The sequence below is a fragment of the Lampetra planeri genome, chromosome 2, assembly GCF_965212315.1.
Source record: "Lampetra planeri chromosome 2, kcLamPlan1.2.h2, whole genome shotgun sequence".
Classification (NCBI taxonomy): domain Eukaryota; kingdom Metazoa; phylum Chordata; class Hyperoartia; order Petromyzontiformes; family Petromyzontidae; genus Lampetra; species Lampetra planeri.
In genome coordinates, this window is record NC_136108.1 from 703,243 (window position 1) to 729,577 (window position 26,335).

Consider the following 26,335-nt stretch of genomic DNA (forward strand, 5'->3'; position numbering starts at 1 on the left):
TATTGTCGTTAAACCTGCCACCACCCGACACAGCCAACTAGTAAGGGTTGTCACGTAAACAGAACGTGGCCAATTCGTCACTAGTACAGCACTAGTGTGTAGTGTAGTATATAGTGTAGTGTACTAGTACAGCACTAACCGGTGCGTTGGAGAGCCACGCCACAACATTTACAAACTGAGTACGAGGTTTTGCCAGTAATTAACTAGCTTACAACTAAATGGCTCTCCAACACACCGGTGCTGTACTAGTGACGAATTGGCATGTTCTGTTTACGTGACAACCCTTACTAGTTGGCTGTGTCGGGTGGTGGCGGGTTTAACGACAGTTATACATTTATATACGCGATCTAACAAAAAAAACCCTTTATTATGGATACTGGTCGCGAAAGCCTACGTGTTAAACTAACATCTCATGGTGATTGTCAAGGAAGCCCCAACTCGTAGCTTTGGCCACCGGGGGGGGGGGGGGGCAATTAGAGTTAACTTTCCGTTTGAAATTGCATCAAACATCAGAACAAGAACCACAAAGGCAGAGTAATAATAAATCAGAATCCATTCTGACTTCCTGTATCGTTGTCCTCATGCTCGATGTAGCTTCAAACTAAACGTATATAATTGATACATTTGTATTTTTCAACTTATTGGTAAGCTCATACAATAGTAAATTGGGGAGTTAAACGCATGTACACGTTACAATGTGTTTGGCTGTGTCGAGCTCCCAATGTCATATTTGGAGAGATCTTGACATGGCCTAACCCAAAAATCGATCATGGAGACGGCACAAGCAAAATACCACAAATTACACCAAAAACCACAGCACACGTGTGGTGTGTCTCATTTTAATTGTTTCAACCATGACCACATTTCATTCCCTTCTCCCAGTGACAGCCTCAAATGGCTGCACTCCCCCATCTCCCTCTCATGGGCATCCCTCATTCTCAAGTTGTAGGGGTTATTTGACCACACGTCACCACGTTGATAAATATTTACAAGTGAAGTCAGGGAGCATAGGCGTAGAGTATAACAATGGATGTTGCTGCACTGCCCACAATGCAACTCTGCAGCCTATAACGGCCGTTATTCACAGCGGATACCCATCAAAACATATCCGGTAATATAAGCACAAAAATACACAAATAGAAAACATGGTGTTTTATATCACCTAAAATGTATGACAAATCGAGTGAAGGGATGCTCATCACAAGTCACGGGACAACGTGATCAACAAAAACATTTAGATGCACAGCGGGCAAGAGATGAAAATGTTGACTGTGAGGGAAAGGAATTGACCATATGTGCGTTGAACATCTTTCTTACCGTACGTAGCCACCGTGCTAATCGGAGGTGCGAATAAGCAGCAGAGGACAAATGAAAAGTGAAAACGGGATAAAGAAGGTAGGCTTTTAAAGTGGGAAATTAAGATGAAAGGAAAATGTGTTTAATGTGCAGGTGAAAGCAAAATAAGTGAATGCCATTTACTATATAACAATGTTATGGATACAGCAATATAATTCAAATAAGCATCTGCTAAATGCCATAAATATGGCACTACAGGACCATTTGATTTACTAAAATTTTTACATTTTATATGCACTATGAAGAAAAACTTTGCATGCATATGTAGCTCTTCAGCCTTGTGTGTGAGCAGCTAAGGGTTGGGATGGCAAAAGTATTGACAGGATTCGTCGGTCCTCTTCATACAAAACCCTGAGAGATAGAGAGCACAGTGAGCCAGCCTGTGCAAACAAAACCATGACAAACATAACTCGTATAAACAATTGCAACAATTTATGTGAAAACAATAGGAATCAGAAGGATGACTCTCGATATAATGCACCAAGACATTTGCATAACTGCGGTGTTATCTGGACACTAATTAAATGGATACAGACTAACCCGATCTCGCATTTACACCTACACACCATGAAATAAGCCTGTCCATTTTCCCCAACGTGCACACACAATTTGTCCAACAATAACACAATATCCAAAAGTTTTCGTGGAAAAATACACTAAACCTCACTGTCAAATTGGAATGGCCAATTAAACAAGACTGAATCTCAAAGTACAGCAGTGAGGCTCTGAGAAGTCCCGGTGGTACTTCCACACTGCATGCCTTGGAAGTTTACTTCCAAACAACGTACCTGTTAACTGTGCTGGATTCGTCCATCATGGAGGTGGCGTTAATGTCCAGCTGATTCTGGATGGCCTTGGCCACGGAGCCGATATCTCTACCTCGCCCTTTGGCTGAAGGGGAGAGAGGGAGGTAGGTGCAGGAGGAGTTGTGTCAACCCTTCGCCGCACACAATCCCATCAAACCGAGGCCCCTGCCTCGGTGTGCACTCAAGCGAGACAGCCGTGATCAATGGTGTTGAATCGAAGACAAGATGCCAAATGCACACACACTCTTCTCCAACAAGGGAAGGAAGCCTTCCCCATGCGTACCCGTCTTTGCTCCATCATCCTCTAGCACTCTGGTCACGTATGCAAGGGAGCAAATGCTCATACTTGGAATTGTATTAGACAGTTTTGGCATGTGAAGGCAAGCAGATGACAGTCTTGTGCGTGACTTGGAGGTAGACCAAGGAGACGCAACAGCAAAGTAATTAGGAGTATCGCAGCTGTCGGGCCACATGCAGTGCTGACACCTCTTGTCTCGCACACCTCGTGGGCCACTGTCAACTGCCTGCCTCTCACACTGGGCAATACAAATCCAATACATATTCAGCAGGCGCTGAATATGTATAGCAGAATTTTTTTTAAATGCTTATTTTTTAGGGCACTTTTAAATTATGGAGACAGAATAATAATATTCCTTTGCAGATAATGGTATTGTATATTTATTATATTTACTTAAAGTATTAGAAATTACCATTTCAAAGCCATTCAGAAAAGGGAAAGTAAAAAATGCACTGCCAATTGGCTCTCTCTCCACTGTCAAGCAGAAATTTAAAATGTAAACATGAAAGGCAAATTAGTTGAAAGCTTACAAGGGTGGTCCCCCAAAGCAGGTCAGAAATCAGGCTGGCAAGAGACAGGTCACTGCCAACCCTTCCCATAGACACTTGTTGGCACCCAGCCAGTTGGTACTCATTACACTGTTGGACATAGGCCATTTGAGAGGTATGCACACACACATGGCACAGATGATAATGGGGGTGTGACAACTTGTCGACAGTTTAGTTTACCACATCACCTTCCACCCCAACATCGCCACCACCACCAACACAATGTCCCAATTTCCACATCACCTCATCAACGAGGCAGTGCTGGTTTAAGGGGTCTGGTCCCACCAGACTTGCTCTTCTCCGAGCTCACGGATTGTGTTGAACTTAATCAACGGACTTGTTATACACACCTGTGCCCATTCACATGGCAGACGGAGGAGTGCAAGGCTGCACCAATTACACATAGCTGCCCTTACCCTTGAAGATGGTGTGGATGATATGTAACACAGACGTGATGTCCACGAGGCTTTGAAGCTCGTCCGAATGCACGAACTCCTCCAATTCAGACAGAAATGACCTGAATGTGCACAGTTGGGGTCGAAGATGTTTAAGGGCATACAACTGTGACAGTTCAAAGAGGTGAATCGCAAATTATTCCAAGGGGGCAGATACCAGCGTAAAGGGAAATGAGGGCAGATTTGATCGTTGGTAAATAAGAATATATGCACATACAAAAATACATAGACACAAAAACAAACACGAAACTTTTTGCTAATTAAATGTGCATAGTAAGGACACCATCTACATGGAAAATGTGATAAAAAAAGGGAGACAAGTCTGAAAAACACTGGAAAAGTGTAAATTTTAAAATGGAGTGAGGAATTGGTATTTACCGACATCTGTGAAGCCAAATATAGCATCCAATTTATGTTTGCTAGGCTCTTAATACAGGATTTTTTATACAACTGATTAAGCGAGGAATAACGAAGTGGAGTAGAGAGCAAATTAAGTAACAATGTTAGAAGCATTCAGATTGTATGGAATGAAGGAAAAGAACCCTTAATGTGGAATAATTTAATGACCTTATGTCATTGCTTGGTTTTGGCCAATACACAGTATTCTATGCGAGCCTAACATTACAGTTTGAAGAGGGACACTACAATTCATAACAGGTGACAGATCTCAACACTTCTTGAATTTTCTCTTTGGAGAATTTTTTTTTATTGCTGGTAATTATATAACATGAAATTGGCTTTGTGCTTGTCACTCAGCAATCATGCACAATCAAATTGATGTAAGCACACTTAAACATTAACAGTTCAAGCTACATAGCGTTAATGCACATGCAATTTTTTTTTATCATTCTATATAATAAAATTATATGAAAACAATCTGTTTATTTATTCATCCACACGAAACCAAAATATATTTAATGTTCCCATCGTAATTCTATTTTCATTCCTTTTTTTCTGCACTGCACTCAAGGGCACAATTGTAAAAAGTAGTTTTTTAGCCAAGTACTATAATGGTAAAATTCATTTTAGAAGATGTACATGAAAAATAAAGGATGTGGGTTTGACCTTTTCATCCCATTAGTAAACATGGGCTGGGATACCATCAATTATGTAGAAATGTTTATTTAAATATTTTGGGCACTGTAAATTTGTCATTAGGAAATCAACACAGATTATTGCAAACATGCACATGCATGCGCACATACATAAATATGAAATAGATAGAAAACATGCATAACAATGAGCAGCACAGAGGAGTGGTGAACCTACGTGCCTTTCAGTGTTGTATACATAATGGTCTGCATGGAAGTCAGTATTAGAATATTAAGACAATATCTACTGAAGATTATTAAAAACATGTTGTGCTCTGTACAAAATAAATGCATTGATGTATTAACCTTAATGGTATACAATAGCCAGAGTTGGGAACATATCTAGTGAGAATGTTTTTTTCAATAACCACTCTGCTTTGGTGTTTTTGTAAGTACGACCAATCATGCAGGTGTTTCTGCTAAAAGTGTAATAGTGTTCCAGGAGACTTGGACGCCGGGGTTGGAGGCACACGTAATTATTCCGTGTCGGTACAGCACAACACTGACATACAACACTAGAGGGGGTATCGGCCCCCTCACCCGTCTAACTGGGGATACACTCTCTAGCTACGCCTAGCCTACCTCTGGGTCCTCCACTAACGGGCTAGGGGAGGCTAGCTAGCCCGACACTGGTAAGTCGGGCTCACGGTACTCGGAGTCCCAGACCAGCTCTTACAAGAGCACCAGCTCTGGCTCACAGGACCACGCCGCTGGCTCGATCCTGTTCGGCCCTGATAAGGGCGGCGATCCAGGGGAGTCCAGGGCTCTATCTACGACGATCTTCAGCCTTCACTGGTTAGCTTCAACATCTCTCTCTGAGCCCTCCGGCTCATCCCCTTTTATACCAAACCCCCCGCTGAGGGGTGGGGCCCCGGGGGATCCCAGCTCCGAGTCAGCCCCCCAGGCTGCCCGATGCGGACGTCGCTGGGAGCACCTTCCCGTGCACCGACATAGCCACGCCCACTGTGTTTCTTTCCCATCTGATCCCATTGTATAACAGCCCCTCCGTAACACCCCTACAAAAGTACGAGTGACATACCATGTGTCTGTACTATTGCAGGCATAAATATACTTCAGGAAGAAACCTTACCACAACGAGTGCCAGTTACACACTTATGTAACAAAAGATTCGGATAAAATAAAAACTCACACTTACCTGCACTGCTTGATTCTTAAGTACCATCTTCATGAATCCATAGAATAGACTATGTGCTTAAAGTTAATTGCACATTATGTGTAGTGACATCGCGGATGTCACCGTGTAATGCCGGCCCTGGAGAGGTACGGTGTACGATGTACTCACATCGCGGACACCCCGTATATGTGGGTGTAGTACCGGCCCTAGAAAGGCTCAGTGAGCGAGCGCTGAGACATAGCACTGAGTGGCACCACGCTCGGCGTGCAGTGACGACCCCTACAGGATGGGGTGTGAGTGTGTCAGCCATGGAATGGGGTTAGGCCATGGCACTCGAGGACACGTGACTGGTAAAGTCTACACAGGGGCCTCAAGTGGGGGCTAGAAGTGGTCACGTGTCGGGGCGAGATCCTGCTGGAGGATTCGAGAAGGTGGTCGTGGCCAAGGGCGGAGCCAGCCACGACCAGTGAGGATATAAGCCGGGTCCCCAGAGGGGCCGGGGTTCAGCGTTGCCGTTGTCATCTGAAGATCTACGTTCGACGTCCGTGTCGAGTCCCCAACACGTGGACCTGGACCCAAGCTGGAGTCCTGTCCGTTGTAGCTACTCCCAGTGTACGTCTAGTTAATTTTACATTCTTTACATAGCCTAAATGTGATCTTAAATTCAAGACTGAACACTATGAATAATCAAGTGTGGGATATAGGTTAAAGTCAACATCTAACAGTAATACTCTTAAAAAATTTTTTTAAGCCAAATCAAATGTGTGCAGGCAATCCATCCTCACTGCAATAAGTAGGTCTGCTTCCCAAACTCTGCTTCCTGAAATGCCGAATCTACTTCATCATATACACAAGTCACCGCTATTAATACAATTCCAAGTAGGAACTAAACCTCGCCAGTGAATGCATGTAATGATTTGCCCCCCATCAGTGCAATCAGATTCAGGATGAAAGTATTTTATTGCAATTGTGATAAATGTAGTGCCCCTCTTGGCTGCAAGAAGCATGTAAACCAGTTACACGCAGTAAATAAGAAACTAAAATAATTAATTTCACATTTACCTTGAATGTAAAACATATAAATAATCAATGGATACATTGTTATGTGTCTACTAGACACTGTTAACAAACGGTCTCTTTTTGCGCACCTGGTAATTTTATCGTTACGAAGCACAGTCGCCAGGATGCAGGCAGAAAGGGGGGGCGGGTTGGACAACTTCTCCAGGAGCACGGGGGTGCTCTCCGCCATGTTCTGAAGTACAACACACAACGTGAGCTGCTCAACAGTGTTTGGGAATCCGTATGCCTTGGAGATCACCAGTCTCACCCTGTGCACATCTGCAGTATGCTCACCTGTCGAACGATCATTTAAAAACCTCATGCCACAGCGAGAAAGAAACAATGTCAAGGTACATAAGCACCTGCATTCTACTAAAGTTTACGCTCACACTCAGACCGTAAATATAGTAAGCAGCATATTGGTGTATCCCCACATGTACACAAAGTCATACAGTGTATGGCTAGCATTACCTGAATTGATTATCTTTAGCTGTTTGCATTAAACATCTCAAGTGATTGTCCATTAAAACCTGAAATTGAAAACTAAGAGAAATTCCACTTATGGTCTCTAATATAGCCATCCACTATAATGGATTTTTTTAAAATCAAATTCTTCCAAGACATCAACAGTACCAAACTTTCAGCTAATGATAAAATTTGTGAGCATTACCAATCAGCTGTTCTCAACAATAATTAGCAGCGAGCCACAGCGCCTGACTAAAGCGGCACTCTGCTCATCGCACGTATTAGGTATACGCACACTCCTATACCTAATAGAAATCAGCGACAAAGTCCATAAACACAATCTCTCAGTCCGCCACTCTTCCTAAGGAGCAACTCCAGCCTTTCATCCCTCATACCTTTTGCACGATGTTCTTAGTTTCAGCAACCACAGCGACCATTGTGATTGAGACAATGTCATGGAAGAGGCTCTCTTGGAAGGCTCTCCACTGACATACGATGGCCAATAATCCTGCAAGTGCAGGACCAAGCTCCAGCAGCACCTGTAACACCAACACATCCCCATGTGGGTAAGGGTGGTAAACTGGACAACCGACTTGAATACTATGCATACCACTAGTTTTTAATTTATTCAGGAAGTACTGAGACCCATGTCATGAGGGTACTGCTTTAAGCTGCTACACAAATTCTTCATTTAACGACACATTTATATATTTATGCAATCTAACCCCAAAAACCTTTATGGTCTTCATTAGTAATATATACATGTGAAGGGAAACCACAGAACTGAAAAACAATCCCACTCATTAGAGAATAACGATTTAAAAAATCTGGACAAATAGGCCAGCAGCCTACTTGCATTTACTAGCCACCTAGTAGCCTCTCATGCACTCAATGATTTCGAAATGAACCAACTCTTCCCTCCAAAATTCTGAATTACAAGTGTGTTTCACTAGTCTTAGCTCAACGAGTAACAGATGGAGACTCAGCCATACTCCTGGAGGCAAGACATTTATTAATACCAACACACTAACACAAAGGGGTAAATGCCCCTTCACCAGACAACAACCTATGGTGGTGGTCCACCAGGCTAACTACACTAACTGCACTGGCAGTAGCTACGATGGACGGGACCCCAGCTTGGGTCCAGGTCCCCGTGTTGGTGACTTGTCTTTGGACGTAGGGCGTAGAACGTCGAGTCTTCAGGATGACAACAGCAGCCGGTCCCACTGGGGGCTCGGCCTATATCCTGTGTGGCGGGGCTCGCTCCGCCCCTAGCCACGACCACCTTCTCGGATCCTCGAGGAGCATCTCCAACTGGACACGTGATCCCCTCAGCCGCCCTTTGGGGGTCCCCGGGTAGGCACCTCCGGTCACGTGTCCTCCGGGGTCAACCAGAGTGCCATGGCCCCTTTGCAACCCCGTTCCGTGGCCGGCACCCTCGCACCCTATCCTCTAGGGGCTGGCACTGCACGCAGCGCGTGGTGCCATCCGTCGCTGTCAATTAGCGCTCACCGAGCCCCGCTTAGGGCCGGTACTGCATCCACATTCCAGTGGTGTCAGCGATGTCATTACATCGCACGCCGTGCCTCTCACTGCCCGGCTTCACACAGTGACATCCCGCGATGTCACTAAACAGATATGAATTGCCTTCCACATTTTAAATGAACACTGTACTAACAAGAGTGTCACCTCCTACACAACACTTGCTATTCAATTCCCATTTTTTTTCCAATATATACACATATACAAAGACATAGATCCCCCGAATAACTTTAACAGACTGTTGGGGCAAGTGCTGTTAGCGAGCACACTAGGCCGCCTGTCTCCCTCGTGGCGATGTTTACACAATGCACTAGGTACCCATTGGAGGCTGAGTCGATCTAGGGGAGGCCCAAAACCGGTTCAAATAATTACCACTGGTGTTGGTCGTGGGCAGGAATCGAATTTTGGGTCGCCGGGTTTGTAGCGCAGCACACTAACCGCTAAACTACCACTCCCTACATACACATATATACCACACACAGCACATACATCCACAGATAATACGCATCATCAGCAAACAGCCAGAAATGTTAATCGAGAGATTAAAAACTACATTGACCCTGTGGTTAAGGGGGATACCTGTTGCGCGACATCCGCCTGCTTGCGGGTACAGCGGCCCATCATTTGCAGGAGCTTTTGGAACACGGTCGGAGCAACCTGCACGAGTTCTCTGAGCTTCTCCTGCGAGGCGGCGATGGCGCTACGTGCGGCAGCATCAACGACAGGTTCTGCCCTGCTCCGGGCACGTGTCACTCTGGCCTTTGCGTTCTTGCCGACGGTGCTCGCTCCGGGCACCTCGGTCGCGTCCTCATGGTCCTGGCACAGGCAGTGCCTCAGCACGCTCTGCAGAAGTTGCAAACCCAGTGGCAGGCACTGCACTCCTTTATCTGAGAGCCATCGTGGGAATTAAACAGTTGTGATCATTATTGTTGTGTTCAAGGTGTACAAGGAACTGTTCGAAAGATTAATTAATGAAAACAGAATCACTTCATGAAAGCACAATCAGAAGCCTGTTCAAGACTCAGAAGTAAGTTATCAAGTTGCTGCTTCAGTGAACTTTTCTGAAGAAGGCCATTCGGCCACAACGTCAAGATAATCATTAAAAAGGGTTCATTTTAATTAATGTGTCACGTTTTGACTTCAGAAGCTATTTTATTATATCTTAAAGAGCCATTCTCTGATACAGGGTCGTCCACTCCTCGCTAAATATTCAAAGTGAATATGTATTAGTCTCATTACATGATGCCAATGGCACATAACTATGAAAATGGGTGCCAGAAAATAAGTGCAGATGTATGGTGTTCAGAGAATAAAAACTATAAATTATAAAACAATGAAGGCACTGTTGTAATATACTTTTTCGGTGCCTCATGATGTATGATAATTTACGAAAGGAGTGAATTGTGTGCTATACAATATTATTGAGCTCTCTTGCCTGTTTCCACCACACTGATGGTGAATTCCAGGCAATGTCCAATAAAGTCAGGGTCTGCAAGCCCCACAAGCACTATGTCCTTACAGGCCTTCAGATACACCTGTGAAAGACAACATCAAGATTCAGTGGTCAAAGCTTTAAAGAGTAGAAGTTGGAGGTTGGAATGGGCACGGGACAAATGTTGTACGATGCTGCTGAAATTATTTTACGGCGATACAGTAGACAAAACACTTAGCATGCAGGACACAGCATTCATGCGGCATGTAATTCTCAGGAAACTTGACTCATTATTGCCAACACACGAGTTGCTTACAGGAACATGCTTTCTTTGATGTCTGGCTCATTAGGCACACACTGGTGTCAACAATGCATAGTTTATTCATTCAGTATATTTTCCTGTGTTATTCATGTTGAATGCTGTGGCTGTGAAGTGTGCTCATGAGTGAAACACTGCCACTTCGCTGCACAAGTCACTTGCCATGGGTGTGTGTAGGTATGTACACTTCATATGGGGAGTGCAAGTGCAGTGGATAGCTCATTGCGCTAACATTTTGACAATCCAGGTTTGATTTGTGGGTATGCAGAGAAGTGGCAAGGACTGGGCATTGCTTATGTAACACAGTCAGATATTAGCATCTATGCAATGTTTTGATGTGATAAGACAAAGGTGATAGGGCATTGGACTGTCCCCACCACTTTCTCATGTTCTACACAATAGGGGCCTAAATTGGTGCTAACTAATATCATTTATCCAATGCTACCAAGCTAAACAAATATCAAAACCGATGCACTTCGTAAATACAAAAATTAGTGGAATTCATTACGCATTGCGATCTTGTCCACATCCTGCAATAAACGGCAATGCATAGCTGCTGAAAGTGCCTGTCTGGGCAGCTCACGGATATAGCAGCCATTCATTTAATAAAGAACAAACGTACTTCATTGTGTGCACATGAGACAAAAAATGTTTTTTTTTATGTTTACACGGTATGTGGATATATATATGTCCTTGGGTTTAATTTGTTTTGCCAAACTGTGTAAGTGTAACAATGTATATGAAATTAAGCATAAAATTCTATACACAAACAGCCATGCAATGTTTACAAAAATAACCCTTCAATCAATGATTGTTTTGTAAAAACCACTGATGGCCTGATATGCAACTAGTTACCAAGAAAAGTAATCTCCATATGTAATTGTTTAAAATCCATAACAATCACACGCAATTTAATGCACTGCTTAAGCAGTCCTTAGAACTTTAATGATGCATCAAAAAAGATGCAGAAATTGAGATATATAATTAATTGGAGCTGAACAGGCCCTGAGACAGCAAAGCCAACACAAAAAAGCTATCATCTGGCAGTGGCTTGAACATGGCAGTTGGTGATAAATGTAATTCCGACAGAAGCGACTCCAAAAGAAACTGAATGACTTGTAACCAAAAAGAACAATGAAACTACAGATTCTCATTAAGCATTCCTCACTGTTGCAATGTCGAGTGCGAAGCTCGCTTGAGCCTCAGCCTTGTTGCTAGCAGTGTCGTGTGGAGCCTGGAGTGCGCACAGCACGTACTGCACCACCCAGCTGCTTGTGCTCTCAAATGAGGCCTGAATCGCGCGGCCTTCCCCATTGTGCTGCCAAATACAAACAAACATATGTACACACTATAATAGAGGTTTTTGGGTTACACACTGCTTACACACACACAATACATAAGTACACAGCCATACTAGTTATTGCTCGCAAAATCCCTGTCATCGGACTGGGTGCTGTGTCGCACTGGCCATCATCATCATTTCATCACTCTAAACAATATGATACCCATGACTTGACAACACCAAAGCAGGGCAGGGAAGTACCTGCATTTATCGTGTCCATCATATCATGGGTGGCATTACGAGATAGGTATTACCATTCAGGTACTATCAATGTAATTACTTAAAATTACCTGGTCATTCAGTGAATGCAATGCTTTTGAATTGCCTACATTACAATACTGTGGAAGTACTGCTTATACATTGACTTATATTGAAGTTATTGTGCAGTATGGCAATATAATTATTACACCGCTAAAATAGGCCACAGCAATCAGGGCATTTATTTATATATTAATATTCATTTAAATGGTTGATGAATACAATTTTTAAGTGGTATCCCATATTGACGCTGCTTTGATAAATGAAGACATGCACCATGGGCTGGAATTGGGATCGCCTGTTTGTCCCAGGCTCTTCTCTACAGGGATGCTGACCTTATGGTGAATGAGGATCTGTAGTAGACAGTGCAGCCGGAATGCACGTAAGGCCATCGCACTCGCAGTGTCCACGCCGATCGTCTTCGGGTTTTTAAGGAAGGCTCGCAGAGTGTCCTGTATAAGAGTGCAGGGAGAGATTATCAGCAAATTAAACCACTTGCTCGCTCTTTGTACTTATAAGCGTCGCAAAGCTTTGCCGTCTCTCTCCGTTGCCTTACAGTGCTTAAATAGAGGTGACATGGCCAAGCAGTAGCGCATTTGCCGCTTTTTTCAGAGGTTAGTGTTTTGTGACTGCCATGTTCAATACTGCGGGTGTATGCACCGTTTACTCCGCAGTGAATGTTAAAGATCCCATGGCATAATTCAAAATAGCAGCCATATAAGCCTGCATCTTGGTACAAATAAAAAAACTACACCTAAATTACTTGTGGTAAAACAAGGCACTATCATTCCCTCTTGGCAAACTATGTCAGTCTGTGAAACAAAGTGCCTTCATGATAGGCTTGCCCCATAAGAATGGCACAAATACCAAATTTGTAAATTGTTATATAAATCAAAAGCAGACATTCACAGAAATACAACCCCATTCCGTTGTACTACCCCGTTTGTTTGTGCGAATGTTCGAGTCACATAAGCACCTTTGAGGTGGCCAGTAGCTCAGCGAGAGCATTCAGCTTGTGACCAGAATCCAGCACAGAAGCGCAGCACACAGGTGAGCGGAGCATGTACTCTGTGTACTGCAGTGCCAGGTCGGGCTTTGGCAACATGGGTACACTTATCCGCACTCGGTTGACTCTTGTCTGATGGGTGACAGTTGCAGATAGGAACAGGTCAAGTTCGGACAATGAAACATTTCAGTGCGAGTCTAAATCCCACAAGCAATTTTTACACCTGCGAATTTTGTTAGAAAGATTCGTGATTGAAGCAGTAATAGTTGAAACATGAGCAGCACTTTTTGCGATGGTCATACTCATAAATAAGAACACTGATGGAAAGAGGTGGTATAACTTTACATTGAGCAATAATATATTTTATATAAGTACTCATGGCTCTGTATAGTTCCTTGGTCTTTGCGTTCCGATTGGCTGCCGTCAACTCACTGCTCAGCGCGCCTTTTGATTAGCTAATGGCCACGCTTACCCATTACGTTGCATGAGTGGGGCGGCGTCGAGGGCGGGGGGCATTTGTGCGGAGAGGGGGCTAAGTAGGAGGGGGGGGCTGCGGCGAGGGCAGGTGCTGGGGATTGTCACACGCAAGGGGGGACACCCAGTGGTGGGGAGGTGGGGGGATATTGGGGGTGGGAGGGGACCATCCTTGAAAGACGGGTACATACACTATTTAGTCAATGAAATAGTATCTGTAAATGCTAATGGTAAAAATATTGAAATAAAAAGTCGTTGAAAATAATCATGAAAAATATTTATTGTTAAGTAATGTCAATTGAAAGGTTATTCTATCTTTGCCCCCTTGTTATCTCTCAGACTAACCTGTGGAGATTTTTGGCCCAGATTGGCAGACAGCCATTCTGTAATGAGCTCCAAAATGTGACCCGCCTGGCCCCAGCAGCACATGCAGTCCAGCAACGGTGTGAAATCCATGTCATCCACACCCAGTTCAAAGGCACGTAGCCGTGACAACACGCTGCCACTGCCACCGCCACCAACCACATAGGCAAAAAAACGATAAATCAGCGATTGATGGAACCGTGAGCATACACAAAGCTTGAAACTGGTGAGGTATTCTGTGAGAAGTAACTGGAAAAAAAAGTATTAAAGTATTTCACCAGCCCTCACCTGAAAGTAGGGATGGTGTTGGGAGGCATGTAGGAAGCAAGAATGACCAGTGCCTGGTAACAGCGCTCGTTCTATTTTATGGAAGAAAACAGTGTAGCAGCCAAGTTGTTCAACCCACGAGACATGCAAGATTTTTTGACACTGAAGTACTCGGAGAAGGCAACACAGTGTCATTCTGATGAAATGATATGTATATGTACATATGTAAATGAAAAATAACTTATATATATACTCGGTAAATATAAAAACGTAACCATGTTTTATCCCTTTAAGCCTACTTGACAAAGCAGACATCTGAATAAGGACTGGCATGCTCAATTCTAATTACAATTTGTATTCAAAGATGTCGCCCAGCATAATCACCTTGAACGTTCTGAAGTAACCGGGCACCACGTCGGAAAACTTAATCACGAGCTGCTGATACACGCGCGGGTTTCCCAGTAACACTTTGCGAATGCTGCTCCACAGGATGACCACCACCTCTAGCAAGCTGCCCACTGTCGTCAGGTCCTTGGCGAGAGGTACGTCCTCATCATCATCATCATCTTCCTGCTGGAAGGCACATGCTCGAGGGTTCAGCATGCGACGCTCACGTGCAGACTGCGCTGATGCAGGTGTTGATGCGCGATTCCCACATTACCTGAACACTTACAGCACTAAAGCCGAGTGAGCCACGTGACAACAGTGTGGTAATATGACAGAATTAACAGGTGAACACAATAATTTGGCTTAAAAATTACAATTCAGGAAGGACTAGTAGGAGTGTAAGGATGAATGAAATGATCAACTAAAATTGATTTGTTACTCTCTGATATGCATGCAATAATTAGTTTGCGTGAGAATCAATATATTTGCATGAAATCGGTTCATGCGACCTATGCAGCTACAAAACGTACTATAATTTCCACAATAGGACTATTTTTCCACAATTACCTCGAATTATGACTAATTTAATCGTTATAAGTCTTCAAAGGACATATCAGCACTTATCTTACACTCTCATTTTCTTTCTCATCTCCCTCAGCTTCTTTCTCTTCATTCTGGCCTTTGTGTTTTGGCAGACACGTGTTCAGGCAGTGATACAGCTGCAAAATCAGTTTGGCTGCGGGAGGATGCACACACAAGCAAATCATGAACTGCACTGCCACTGCAGATAATTACATTAAAAATCCCTACTTAAATTTCAACTCACTTTAGGACCACATCAAATATACAGAACTTTACTTCACCACTAGTTTACTCAAAAGGCCGTCAACATCAATCATCACATTTCCATTACAGCTCTCATACTTAACATGCCTTCAGGAGCACACACTGCAGCCGACTGAGATGACAGGGTCAGGGAAGCCAACAGCCAGCAGCATCAATGAGCAAAAACACGATGCTCTATGGGTAATAATTTTGTAACAAATCACATAGAGATTGAATGCTCATAAGAACTGAGAGAAACACATTTGGACAACCTGGATCTAAGTCAAGTGAGGAACTCAGTAGATTAAACCAGTAGCACCTGCTTAAAAATTATATTACAGTATTTTACTTTTACAATCGAGTAATTGCAAATTATTGGTATATAATTTTTTTTTATTTTACCAATTCGTGTACCGTGGACGATAGTGCAAATACATCAGACCTTACCGATATTCGTCGGCGACACGAACTTGTGTAAGTGTTGATAGAAACAGCGGGTGGCAGTGGGGTTCATCTGCACAAGGGTTATGCAGCGCTCACTCCACGTCTCCTCGGGCTGCTCAACCGGCAGGAAGGAGCTGGCCAGAAGCTGCACCAGCCGGCGCGTCACTACGGGGCTGTCCATCGCCAGACGCGCCAACAGGTGCTCCATCGGACAGATCTTCCAGTACTGCGGGTCACAGAAAGGTTAATGGGGCAAACGGGATGGAAATTTAACAAGAAGAAAATGAGGTAAAGTGAGACCTGCTACCCCCCCCCCCCCCCGTTGAATTACGTAACTCATCTCCCAGAATGCTTTACACTAACATTTCAGCATACTTATTATATAAGTAGACTCATTATTCTGTTGTTCTTTTTTTTATCATGACTTGTATTCCTACTTAAAATTTATGCTGCTAGAAAATTTGATCCAAAAGGCCTATGGGTTAATGGAACAAAAATGTTACGTGGATAGACAGACTGTTGTCTATTTATTAGCTATAATCCTTCTAGAGGCGGAGCCATGGTGCTATCGCGCGCTGCGCTATGAACCCAATGGACTGATTTAGATTTTTGACAATGGCTAACACCCATAGTGAGTGATATCTGAATTGGTTCTGGCCACTCACCAGTGTGGTCAAAACCATAAAAAGTAATATTTCTACTATGATTATAATTCTCCGAACTGGAAATAATCATTATATTTTTGTCACTATGGTTTGATGTATTGTTTCGTGAATGTTATTGTGGATGAAAAAAAGTTATGATAATCGTAATGTCCCTAATACATGCTAAAAGCTAGATATGACAATAATGTCTGCATTGAAAGTTGAATGGACTTTTCACACTTTAGTCACTTTAATTACCACTTGAAAAAACCTTTTCCTCCTAACTATTTCACAATGGACCCAGGACACATTAAAATTACAAATGTGAAATGGATAAATTGGGGAACAATTTAATTACTTTTAGCATTATTTCATCAAGTTTCTCTTTATCACAGTAACTTGAAATAAAATGGCATCATATCGAACAAAATGGGTTTAATAATTAAGTGAAAGAGAGCTATTTGTTCTTAGCAACCAGTCTGCTTGCCAGTGTGGATGGAACATTTATTCACGAAAGATAACAAGCATTCTAGATTTGAAGTTTTCGTGACTGGAAGGATTCATACTCTTTGGTTTTTTCGGTAAAGTCACGTAGGTAAAAAAATTATATTAATTAAATCACGACGTTTCGGGCGCAACACAAGCATCCTTCTTCAGGTGGGGATCACTTAGCGAAAGCACACCGCTTAAGTGTGTGCTTTCATTTATTTTAATTTTTTACCTACGCGACTTTACCGAAAAAACCAAAGAGTATGATAACAAGCAACAAGGTTTTCGTCGGTATACTTGCAAAGGCAGCTAATGGATACGAGTAGCAGCACTACAGAGGTTGATAAAAGTGAAAATGCATGAGGAAACTGCATTATACCTTAGCCGCTCGCACAGCCTTGACCTTAAGCAGCATGTCGACAAAAGCCACACGCACCCTCTCAGTTACATCGTGTAGCCCATTCCTGGCTTCTGGAAGGAGCTTCTCCATTAACGGGTGACTCAATTTGTTGTCGAGAACAATTGGCAGGGACTGTGAAAGAGAACACCATGCACCCACAAACATAAAATCATGACTGACGAAACAATTGCTATTTGCAGACATAAAAACTCACAACATGAATCAGTGAAGAGGTAAGCACTACATTTGGCTGACTGTCTCTCGGCTGTCACTATTATGAGTAATTCTTGACACAGACCACATAAGATTCCAACTGCTATTCATATACGCGTATAGGTATCACACCGTGTTCACTAGCATAGCGTGATGAGCACATGACTCATCCCCGAACACATGTGCATACACCCATATAGGCAATCTCACACACACAAGCACAAATTAAGTCATAAACACACAAGAAATTTTAATTTAGGGATCTATCCTGCTTTGTATGGTGACACAAACTAGGCCTTTATGGCCTTAAATGTCTGAAATAATGCTGGTAAATCTTGAGGTATGTGTAGATAGAGGCTGGTGATATTTGGGGTACCTGTACCTCTGACTCAATCGTGGAACATATCACATGCACATTATTTACTTGGCCAGTATGCTTAAGACCAAGTGGCCGAGGAAAATGTAATGCGCTTTCTGTCAAAGGCAGTTCTTTAACATTAAACACAGGATAACACTTACAAAAAAAATAATCTGAATTCAATGTCTTAGTTTTGTCACCCTAAGCTTGTTACATGTTTACAAGGTTGTAAATACGATATGTTACCTTTGTGTACACATTACGATTTTTTTTTAATGTGGTTACCATCACCAGCAAATAACTAAACACTCTTGCTAAGGAGTTCCTGGGTTATTTGAGCATGGAGACTTGACAGGCATGGTTAGTATTCCCTGCAGACCACTGGAAAGAAATGTTACTGTGACAAAACTGCAGCTGTTGTGGTTACATAATAGACTGTGCTTGTCTAAATAACAATTATAAAACAACACAACTGAACAATTTTATTTTTGCATGGAATATGCTACAGCTAAGACCATTATCTACCACAACCCTCAAAAATCAAGGTGACAATATTCCTTTCAGTCACACAAGTAACAATAATCCGCACCATGCAAATATAATGCCAGTGTATAAGGACATTTATATACATTATGTAAAAAATACATTGCAAAATTGGTTAAACATTGGAACCTCACTGAAAACATATATTTTCTAAGGGAGATTTGAGGAAATATAAATGTATTATTCATTCATAATAAATTTTGAGTAGGATTCACAATTGGGGATATGGGCAAAGACAGGGTCCCACAATGATCTTATTGCAAATGAGGTTGTAAAATATTTAGGGTGCACTCTTTATCAGATGCCATTGTTTGCTAATTCCATGCAGAAATTCCTGGGCTACAATAGGAATGAAACTGTCTACTGCTTGTACAGAGGGTCCAGTGGACGAGCACAGTGTTTTAATGCTGTCCCTGTTACCATAGTAAAATGAATGTCCACACTTACGACACAAGTGCACAGAGATTTGTGGGACTCCAAAACCTGCTGGGTTGTGAGATATCCAAGATAGCAGAACAAAATAAATGATTAACCATCTGTGTAAAGCTTTGAGTGTTATCCCTTCATACGTATAGGTTTTCCTTGGGTACGCTGGTTAAAAACACTCATTAATCCTCAGATTCAGTGAGGCTTTACTAGACAAATAATTAACATTCTTTCCTGGATAAAAAAACGACTAACCAGTCAGATCATCACCTTCCTTAAACAATGTATATGGTGGTGGTAGTGATGATGACAATCATGATGGAGATGGGGACCTTGTAGACGGCACAGCGCACATCAGCCGAGGAGGCATCGAATGCGAGGCTGGAGACAAGCTTTGTGAGTAGCTCGGAGAGCGGGCGTCCGGGGATCATCTCCCAGTAGCGCGAGGTGAGGCGGCACACTCCTAGCACCGCGCTCGAGCGCACTCGAGGGCACGGGTCATCCAACACACGCTGCGCGTGTACGCACGCACAAGCAAACACAAGGGGTTTGATGAGAGAAAAATATACAGTACGTACAATCACACTGCATAACCTATAGTTCAGTCTGTTCAATTTATATGGTACAAGATCATGGTCAGACATTCGCTGCTACTTTACAGTCATCGAACATTGCCGTCTTCTCTGCAATACAGCATTAACATACTGAATTCGACAACAACATTTTTTCTCATTCTAACATAATATTAGGCAGGCTATCGGGGAATCTGTGCTTCATGTTAAAGGTTTGCATGTTCAAGGGCCCATTTCTACTAATTTAGTGTTGTGCTATAGCATATTGTGAGCAATACAAGTACCAATCAAACAGCTTGCTCTTGGAGAAGACATTAACTCTACTGACCAGATGATCTGTATGCAGCAATTAATATTACCTAAATATTGCTGGTAAATGCAGCTCAGTGTGCCAGGATCCTAGTCAAATAAATCACTTGTAATTAATATCAATGCAATGAAAATGGCAACTGCTTGCCAACAAGCGTATTCAGCTTGATTAAACTACCGTGTGTTTATTAGTGGGTATATATTTATGTGGCCATACTCAAAAGTGTTGCATTGCAGTAAAGAGTACAGTCCATTGCAAGACTGCTTTAATATACAGTACTATTTAATAACATGTACAGACAGTACATATATACATTCGCATACATGAACGTTATTAAGTTCAAATTGTACCGTCATGCAATGTGCATAGAATAGTTATGAAAAAACATGCATTACTTTATATATTAAATAGGTTTTAATTTTCTTGGTTCTTTCGGTAAAGTCACGTAGAAGGGAAGTAATAAAATAATAAAAATGAAACATAATAAAATAATAAAAATAAAACATAATAAAATTAAAATTTTAATTTAGTGTAAAATAAGATTCTTCTGGTCTAAATAAAGATTCTGAAAATATATATACTATAATAACGACAAATATTTATTTTGGACTTATTCTTCACCTAAAACAATTCACTCAGCAAAATTCTGTAGCTTGCTCATTATCTGTCACTGTCGGCAATGATGGATGTGTATTGCAAACGAATGGCTTAGAAATCCGATTGCCAATGTTGAGACACTCGGCCATCTCCTCTGAGATTCTGAGTTCAAGGCCCAGGTCACTGCTCGTGGTTAACTGGCTCACATGTACGGCAAATCTAACGGTGTCAGTCAAAAGTCCCTTTCGTAGAAGAAAAAAATCACCCATCGGGTGAGAGCCCACATATTCATCTGCCCGGCTCTACTACTTCATCAATGGGTAAGAGATAGGTAAAAGTGGCCAAGAGCTAGCCAATGCCTTCCTGAGGCTGTTCCTTGTTGAGACTATCAACCCCAGTGTGTGCAAAGGCTAATGAATGGAGCTGCTCTCACGATCTACATGGCACTGCTAGCACAATATATAGTGGTAAATATCCCCAACTCTACCAACAACAAAAAAAGCATTGATCGATGCACATGACACTCACAAAGAGCTCCTCAAACTGCCTCTGCAGATCCGCATCTGCCTCCTCCCTCCCAAATGCAGGGTCCTGCAGTGGGAAAGCGTCCGTGAACAGCAGGGTGGCGTTGGCCCGTATCTCGCTATTGCTGGCCTGAAACAAAGGCAAACACCCTCAGCATGAGCACTACATGGGGAGAATATCTTTTGGAAACAGTTTCTTTTGTAAAATAGGACAAAATTGCATGATGTGCAATTTTGTCCTATTTTACAATTCAGTTAAACCTGTTTGAAGAGTAATTGCATATATGAGAAAAGAGGGCAAATTCACATTGTTGAAGCAACTTTTCGGCGTAATTGTTAAATGTGCATAAAAACTTGTGAAGCAATCATTATGTATTTTTGAAGAATTAACACTTTTGGATTCAATATAAGTGTTACAAATTGTGGAATGAACTGTTTCCAATGACAGGCTCAACGCACTCAGATAATCGCACTACTGACTAAACATTTAAATATTTGAACAAGAGGAATTACATTTTTAACCCTTATTTGAAACTGGCCTGCTTAAGATGCAAGTGCAAAAATTAGTAAATAATGCACAGATGTATTTACTTTCAGTTCACCAGTCTGATATTTACCAATTTACAATAATACGTCAAATAGGATGTACATAGGAGTGAGCATTAGGCCTCGGCAAGGTAAGGTAATTTACCATTTTTACCGGGTAAAAGGGTAAAGGTGTCGACCACGCCAAGGGGTAAGGTAAAGGGTAGGGTAAAGGTAGCATGGAAGAATTACCCGGTAGGGTAAAAGTAGCGCAAAGTATTACCCGGTAAATACCCTATTCACCGCTCGCTAATCGCTCCGTGGCGCAGTCCGTGGCCTCCATTTTAAATTGGAATCATCGATGTCGGACCAGATGGAGACGGACCACGTTCTTGAGGTAGAGGATGAGGTCGAGGATGCCAGCAATGGCATTTCCAGGGTCGCTGCGAACAGCAATCGAAAAAGGCAGCGGCATGCGTTCCCGTGGGAGCACACTCACGATTGTATGGAGGGTGATCCTCGTGTGCAGCAAGGAAAGCGGCAGTGCACTGCCGCAAGTGGTTTTCCTCCCACACGAACGCGTCGGGGTGGAAATCCCACCTCAAGAAGCACAACGTGCTCGCCCCAGGCAGCGCGGTCGGGACGTGGACGTCGGCGTCGGCGAGCCGCCTAATGCAGCAAACGCTGAGCTGGCCAACAATCCCGGATCGCCTTCTGGTAAAGTTTGAGAACGCGGTGGTTTATTTTGTTATCCAAGGTGCAATCTCTTTGCGAGCCGCCGGCAGCGATAAGTTGAAGACCTTGGTCCACACATTGACGCAGGGATACGAGGACCCGTCGACCCACACCGTCATTCGCAGGATTGTCGAACTTCACGCCATCATGCTGCCCTTCGTCAGGACGTTCTTCTCCAACTTTGACGTCGCCATCTCGCTCACCATTGACGGGTGGTCGAACCGCAACCTGAAGGGATTTTGGATGGTCACGGTGCACTGGATCGACACCAAATCTGGTGCGTCGAAATCCATGCTGCTGACGATCCTCGATGGGCAGTCTGGAAGGGGTGTCGGCAAGCGCATTGGCACCACTCTGTTTGAGCACCTCCAAAGCATCGGGCACAATGTCTCGACCAAGCTGCTCGCTGTCACCAGCGACAATGGCTCCGATGCGATCAGTGCTGTCAAGACGTTGTTCGCCCTGGTCAGCGCGGATGCCAGATATGAGCAGTTGCGGACTTGCCACCATATTCGCTGCCCAGATCATTCGGTCCAGATCGGCGTCGTCCAAGTTCTCAAACTGATCAAGTCGACGAGGTGCTCGTCAATATCAGGCGCAGCAAGGTCGTCCGGCAGTCGTACCATTGGGAGGCCGAGATCGCCAAGTTTGCCAGCAAGGAGCTGACGTACCAGGACTCGCCGACCAGGTGGAATTCGACGTTTGACATGGGCGATGACGCCATCAAGAAGCGTGTCCTATTGGACATTATCATGGGGCGCTTCCAGGATGTGATCGGCGTCGGTGCTTTCACTGAACTGCAGTGGGCAAACATCGAGCGCGTGAAAGCATTCCTGCGAATGCTGCACCAAGTCATGACCTCGTTGTCGGCGGACCGCAAGTAAACATTGGATCTCGTGCCAGTGATGATGGAGCACCTGATCCGTCATTGCGATCGCGGCGAAGGCGCTCTTAGAGCGATCGATGAGTCCTTGACCGCGACGGGGATGAAGGCTGAGCTGGTGCAGTACCGCGACTTTCTGCTTCAGAAACCCGCCATTGTGGTATCCTACTTGAATCCACAGCTGCCGAAAACGACAGGCCAAGACAAGCTGGCTACACTAAAGGCCACAATCCGCTCTGTCCTGCAGCATCGCTACTCGGACATGCTCGCGATTCCGCTGACGGCAGTCGCTGCCCATATGGAGGAGTCGCTGTTTAGCACCCTATTCAGCAATGTCAGCAGCTCTATCGACGACGGTGATGAAGTCGATAGTTTTCTGAGCATGGGCGTCACGACCGCCAGCGCCTTCATTAACGTAAAGAGCTGCTCCCCGCCCACTACAAGATGGCCTGCGGCTACTTGGGAACGCCGACGACGTCAACTCCCTGAGAACGTGCGAATAGCGGAGCCGGGCGGGAGTTCACATGCTTTCGCCAGTCGCTGTCATCGACGCTCTTCATCCAGTCCATGTGCTTGGGGTCTTGGATCGCAGCCGGCTGCCTGAAGGTCCCGTCTAACCGGGCCGGAGAAGCGCAGGATCGTCGTTCGTCCGAGGACAATGGCAATGACGAACTTGATCAGGCTGTTGATGAGATCGTCATCGACCAAGACGACTAGGATGAGGAGGTTATGGAGGACGGTGTCGTCGACAGCCTCAATGCCCAATTTGAGAGTATTCTATACGAATAAAGCGCTCTACCTCGCATTTACCTGTTAGAAACCTTTTTCATATGTAATACCCCGGTAATTACCCTGTAATCGGGTAATTTGTATGGAGTAAGGGTAAAAGGTAGGGTAAAGGTAGGCTCGTTGCTTTTTAACTTTTACCTTACCTTGCTAAAGGGTAAAAGGTAAGGGTAGAGTGATTGTATTGTGGTTAGGTAAAAGGTAGGGTAAAGGTAGGCTTGTTGTTTTTACCTTTTACCTTACCTTGCCGTGGACTAGTGAGCATGTGTTCGAGTAACATGCTCCAAAAATCCTTTCTATAGCACTTTACCGGGCCGCCTTAAGCCTCGCTCCACTAAAACGCCCACTTCACCGAGCCCGAGCTTTTATTTCGTAGTATCACGTAATTGTTTGTTTTCTATGCTTATAACTCTTTTTTCCCATGTTTATATTGCTACATTTATTTATTTTAAGTTTATTTCATGAGTTATTTACTGCATGTACTTTATTTAACACAATTACACTTCGATTGCTTATGGTCTCAGCCAACAGCGATCGGAGAAGTTTAGGCCTAGCCTAATGCATGGTAAACGGACATTCGGAAGTGACTGCTTTCTGTTAACAATTAATATTTAAATGTTTTGTGGTATTCATAAACAGTTGTTCCATTAGTTAAATTATGGGTAGTGTTAGAGTAGATATTCGATTAAATGAAACAATCATAGGAAGTGCAGAGAGTATGTACAGCGATATACGATACAGGTAGCGATAGCAAAACGGACGACAGCGCGAAACAGTAATGAGAGAAATCGAACTAGTAATTGGGTAGGGGAGGCACAACTATTTCCGGCTATGGGATTTTATCTTGTTTTTCGGGGAAAATTGTTGTTTCCGACATACAGAAAATTCGGGTTACGGATCGTTTTCGGAGCCCTAACCCTTTCGTGACCCGGGGACTGCCTGTACTGCTGGCCAAATGAGTGAGGACCAATACTTGCCTTTAGCGCCCTCCACAGGATTGGCTCGTACAGTCGGTGCAGCATCTCGTCCACACCCTGGCGGACCTTCTGAGCGTGGAAGTAACTCAACATCTGAGATATAATGAAGCAATCATGAGTCAAGCACAGCACTCTGTGTTATCGCCTGCAAAGCATTTCCACCTGTATGTGACTCATTGTAATTTATATCGGTTCAAATATTATTAAAGTCAACAGCGCCCACCAATCTAACCGTCTACTCAGACAATCACGGCTTATCAGCCTTATCCGAATCAAATGATATATATTCAGTTCAGTGATAATACTGCCACTTGCTGGACTAAGCTGGTAAGTGTTATAAAGTCAATACCTTTTAGATAACTTGTAAAACTGTCCTACTGGTGTTCACACAACCACTCATAGTTATGTGTCTGAAATATCAAATATAAGTAGGAATTATTTTTCAAATGTGTACATATTTTATTTACAAATATTCAAATTCAAATATATATCAATACACCAGCTAGAACTTATTGACTGCAGTGATTGAATATGCATTTTCATAAATATTTTTTTTACATTCCACTATGCTGTGGATTTAAAACCTGCCCATAAAACATCCATTTGGAATAGGGAGAACTCAGTATTAACAAATTACAATATTCATTCCATACAGGCTAGGCAGTCGTGTATTCAGTACACTGGACAATGTGCTAGGGTTTAAATCGTCAAGAGTTATATTCCATTCATTCAGCAGAAAGGCATATATTATTATAAAGGCAGAATATAGCACTTCAGCGAGGTCCATTTAAAATCCCGCAACGAGGGTGGGCTGTAGTGTATTGGTGTTATAGCCCAACATGACAAATCTAAAAATTACCTCCGACTAAAATTATTTAATATAACAATGGTTATTTTCTTGTATACACTTACCTCTCATTCAAAATAAACAATGTCTCAGTGGGTTCTCCCAAGGTTTAGAAGGTCATTTAGTTGAATTTCAATTTATGTTAATATAAACTGTGGTTAAAATAACCACACAGGAACCTGGCATATGTAGGCACTTCACTTAAAAAAGCTCCTGTGCTGCAGTTGGAGATATGGAGAGAGTTTTCTTGCCTGCCGCACTTTGGAGTTCAATGGAGAGCTGTAAGGCAGGTACACGCCGTGCTCCATCAGGTTCTGGATGCAGTGTTCCTCCATCACCTGCAATGATAAAATGGTACTTATAAAGACCTGAAAGTTGAAATAGACCATTTGTCATTGCAAAACGTGGTGACAGACATGGGGATTTCTCCACGTAATAAACATTTGTATGACCTAAAACTTTCGTGACTGCAGGAATTCATATTCTATGGTTCTTTCGGTAAAGTCACGTAGATAGACAATTGTGTTGCGATCGAAACGTCGTGATTTTTTTTATTTTGTTATTTTTTTTTTATATCTACGTGACTTTACCGAAAGAACCATATAATATTTGTATAACCTTTATTCAAGAGACG

General features: G+C 43.1%; 1 protein-coding gene across 3 annotated transcripts in view; it reads right to left on the minus strand.

Annotated features, from left to right (window-relative positions):
- Positions 1 to 823: 823 nt before the first annotated feature.
- The window catches only part of NCAPG2 (non-SMC condensin II complex subunit G2), a 31,558-nt gene continuing 6,046 nt past the window's right edge, over positions 824 to 26,335 (minus strand). For 2 of the 3 annotated variants that reach the window (XM_078603561.1, XM_078603553.1), the window contains exons 9-28: positions 25,953 to 26,039; positions 24,855 to 24,947; positions 20,953 to 21,078; positions 19,278 to 19,457; positions 17,385 to 17,537; positions 15,876 to 16,098; positions 15,233 to 15,339; positions 14,601 to 14,789; positions 14,238 to 14,308; positions 13,932 to 14,091; positions 13,083 to 13,244; positions 12,442 to 12,558; positions 11,675 to 11,824; positions 10,191 to 10,290; positions 9,335 to 9,642; positions 7,609 to 7,752; positions 6,838 to 6,941; positions 3,425 to 3,525; positions 2,145 to 2,247; positions 824 to 1,707 (exon numbers count right to left, since the gene is read on the minus strand). In XM_078603561.1, the coding sequence (XP_078459687.1) occupies positions 1,629 to 1,707; positions 2,145 to 2,247; positions 3,425 to 3,525; positions 6,838 to 6,941; positions 7,609 to 7,752; positions 9,335 to 9,642; positions 10,191 to 10,290; positions 11,675 to 11,824; positions 12,442 to 12,558; positions 13,083 to 13,244; positions 13,932 to 14,091; positions 14,238 to 14,308; positions 14,601 to 14,789; positions 15,233 to 15,339; positions 15,876 to 16,098; positions 17,385 to 17,537; positions 19,278 to 19,457; positions 20,953 to 21,078; positions 24,855 to 24,947; positions 25,953 to 26,039 (2,757 nt within the window). In that variant the 3' untranslated portion in view covers positions 824 to 1,628. The remainder of the gene's footprint in view (positions 1,708 to 2,144; positions 2,248 to 3,424; positions 3,526 to 6,837; positions 6,942 to 7,608; positions 7,753 to 9,334; positions 9,643 to 10,190; positions 10,291 to 11,674; positions 11,825 to 12,441; positions 12,559 to 13,082; positions 13,245 to 13,931; positions 14,092 to 14,237; positions 14,309 to 14,600; positions 14,790 to 15,232; positions 15,340 to 15,875; positions 16,099 to 17,384; positions 17,538 to 19,277; positions 19,458 to 20,952; positions 21,079 to 24,854; positions 24,948 to 25,952; positions 26,040 to 26,335) is intronic. The other variant, XM_078603570.1, reaches the window with a different exon arrangement.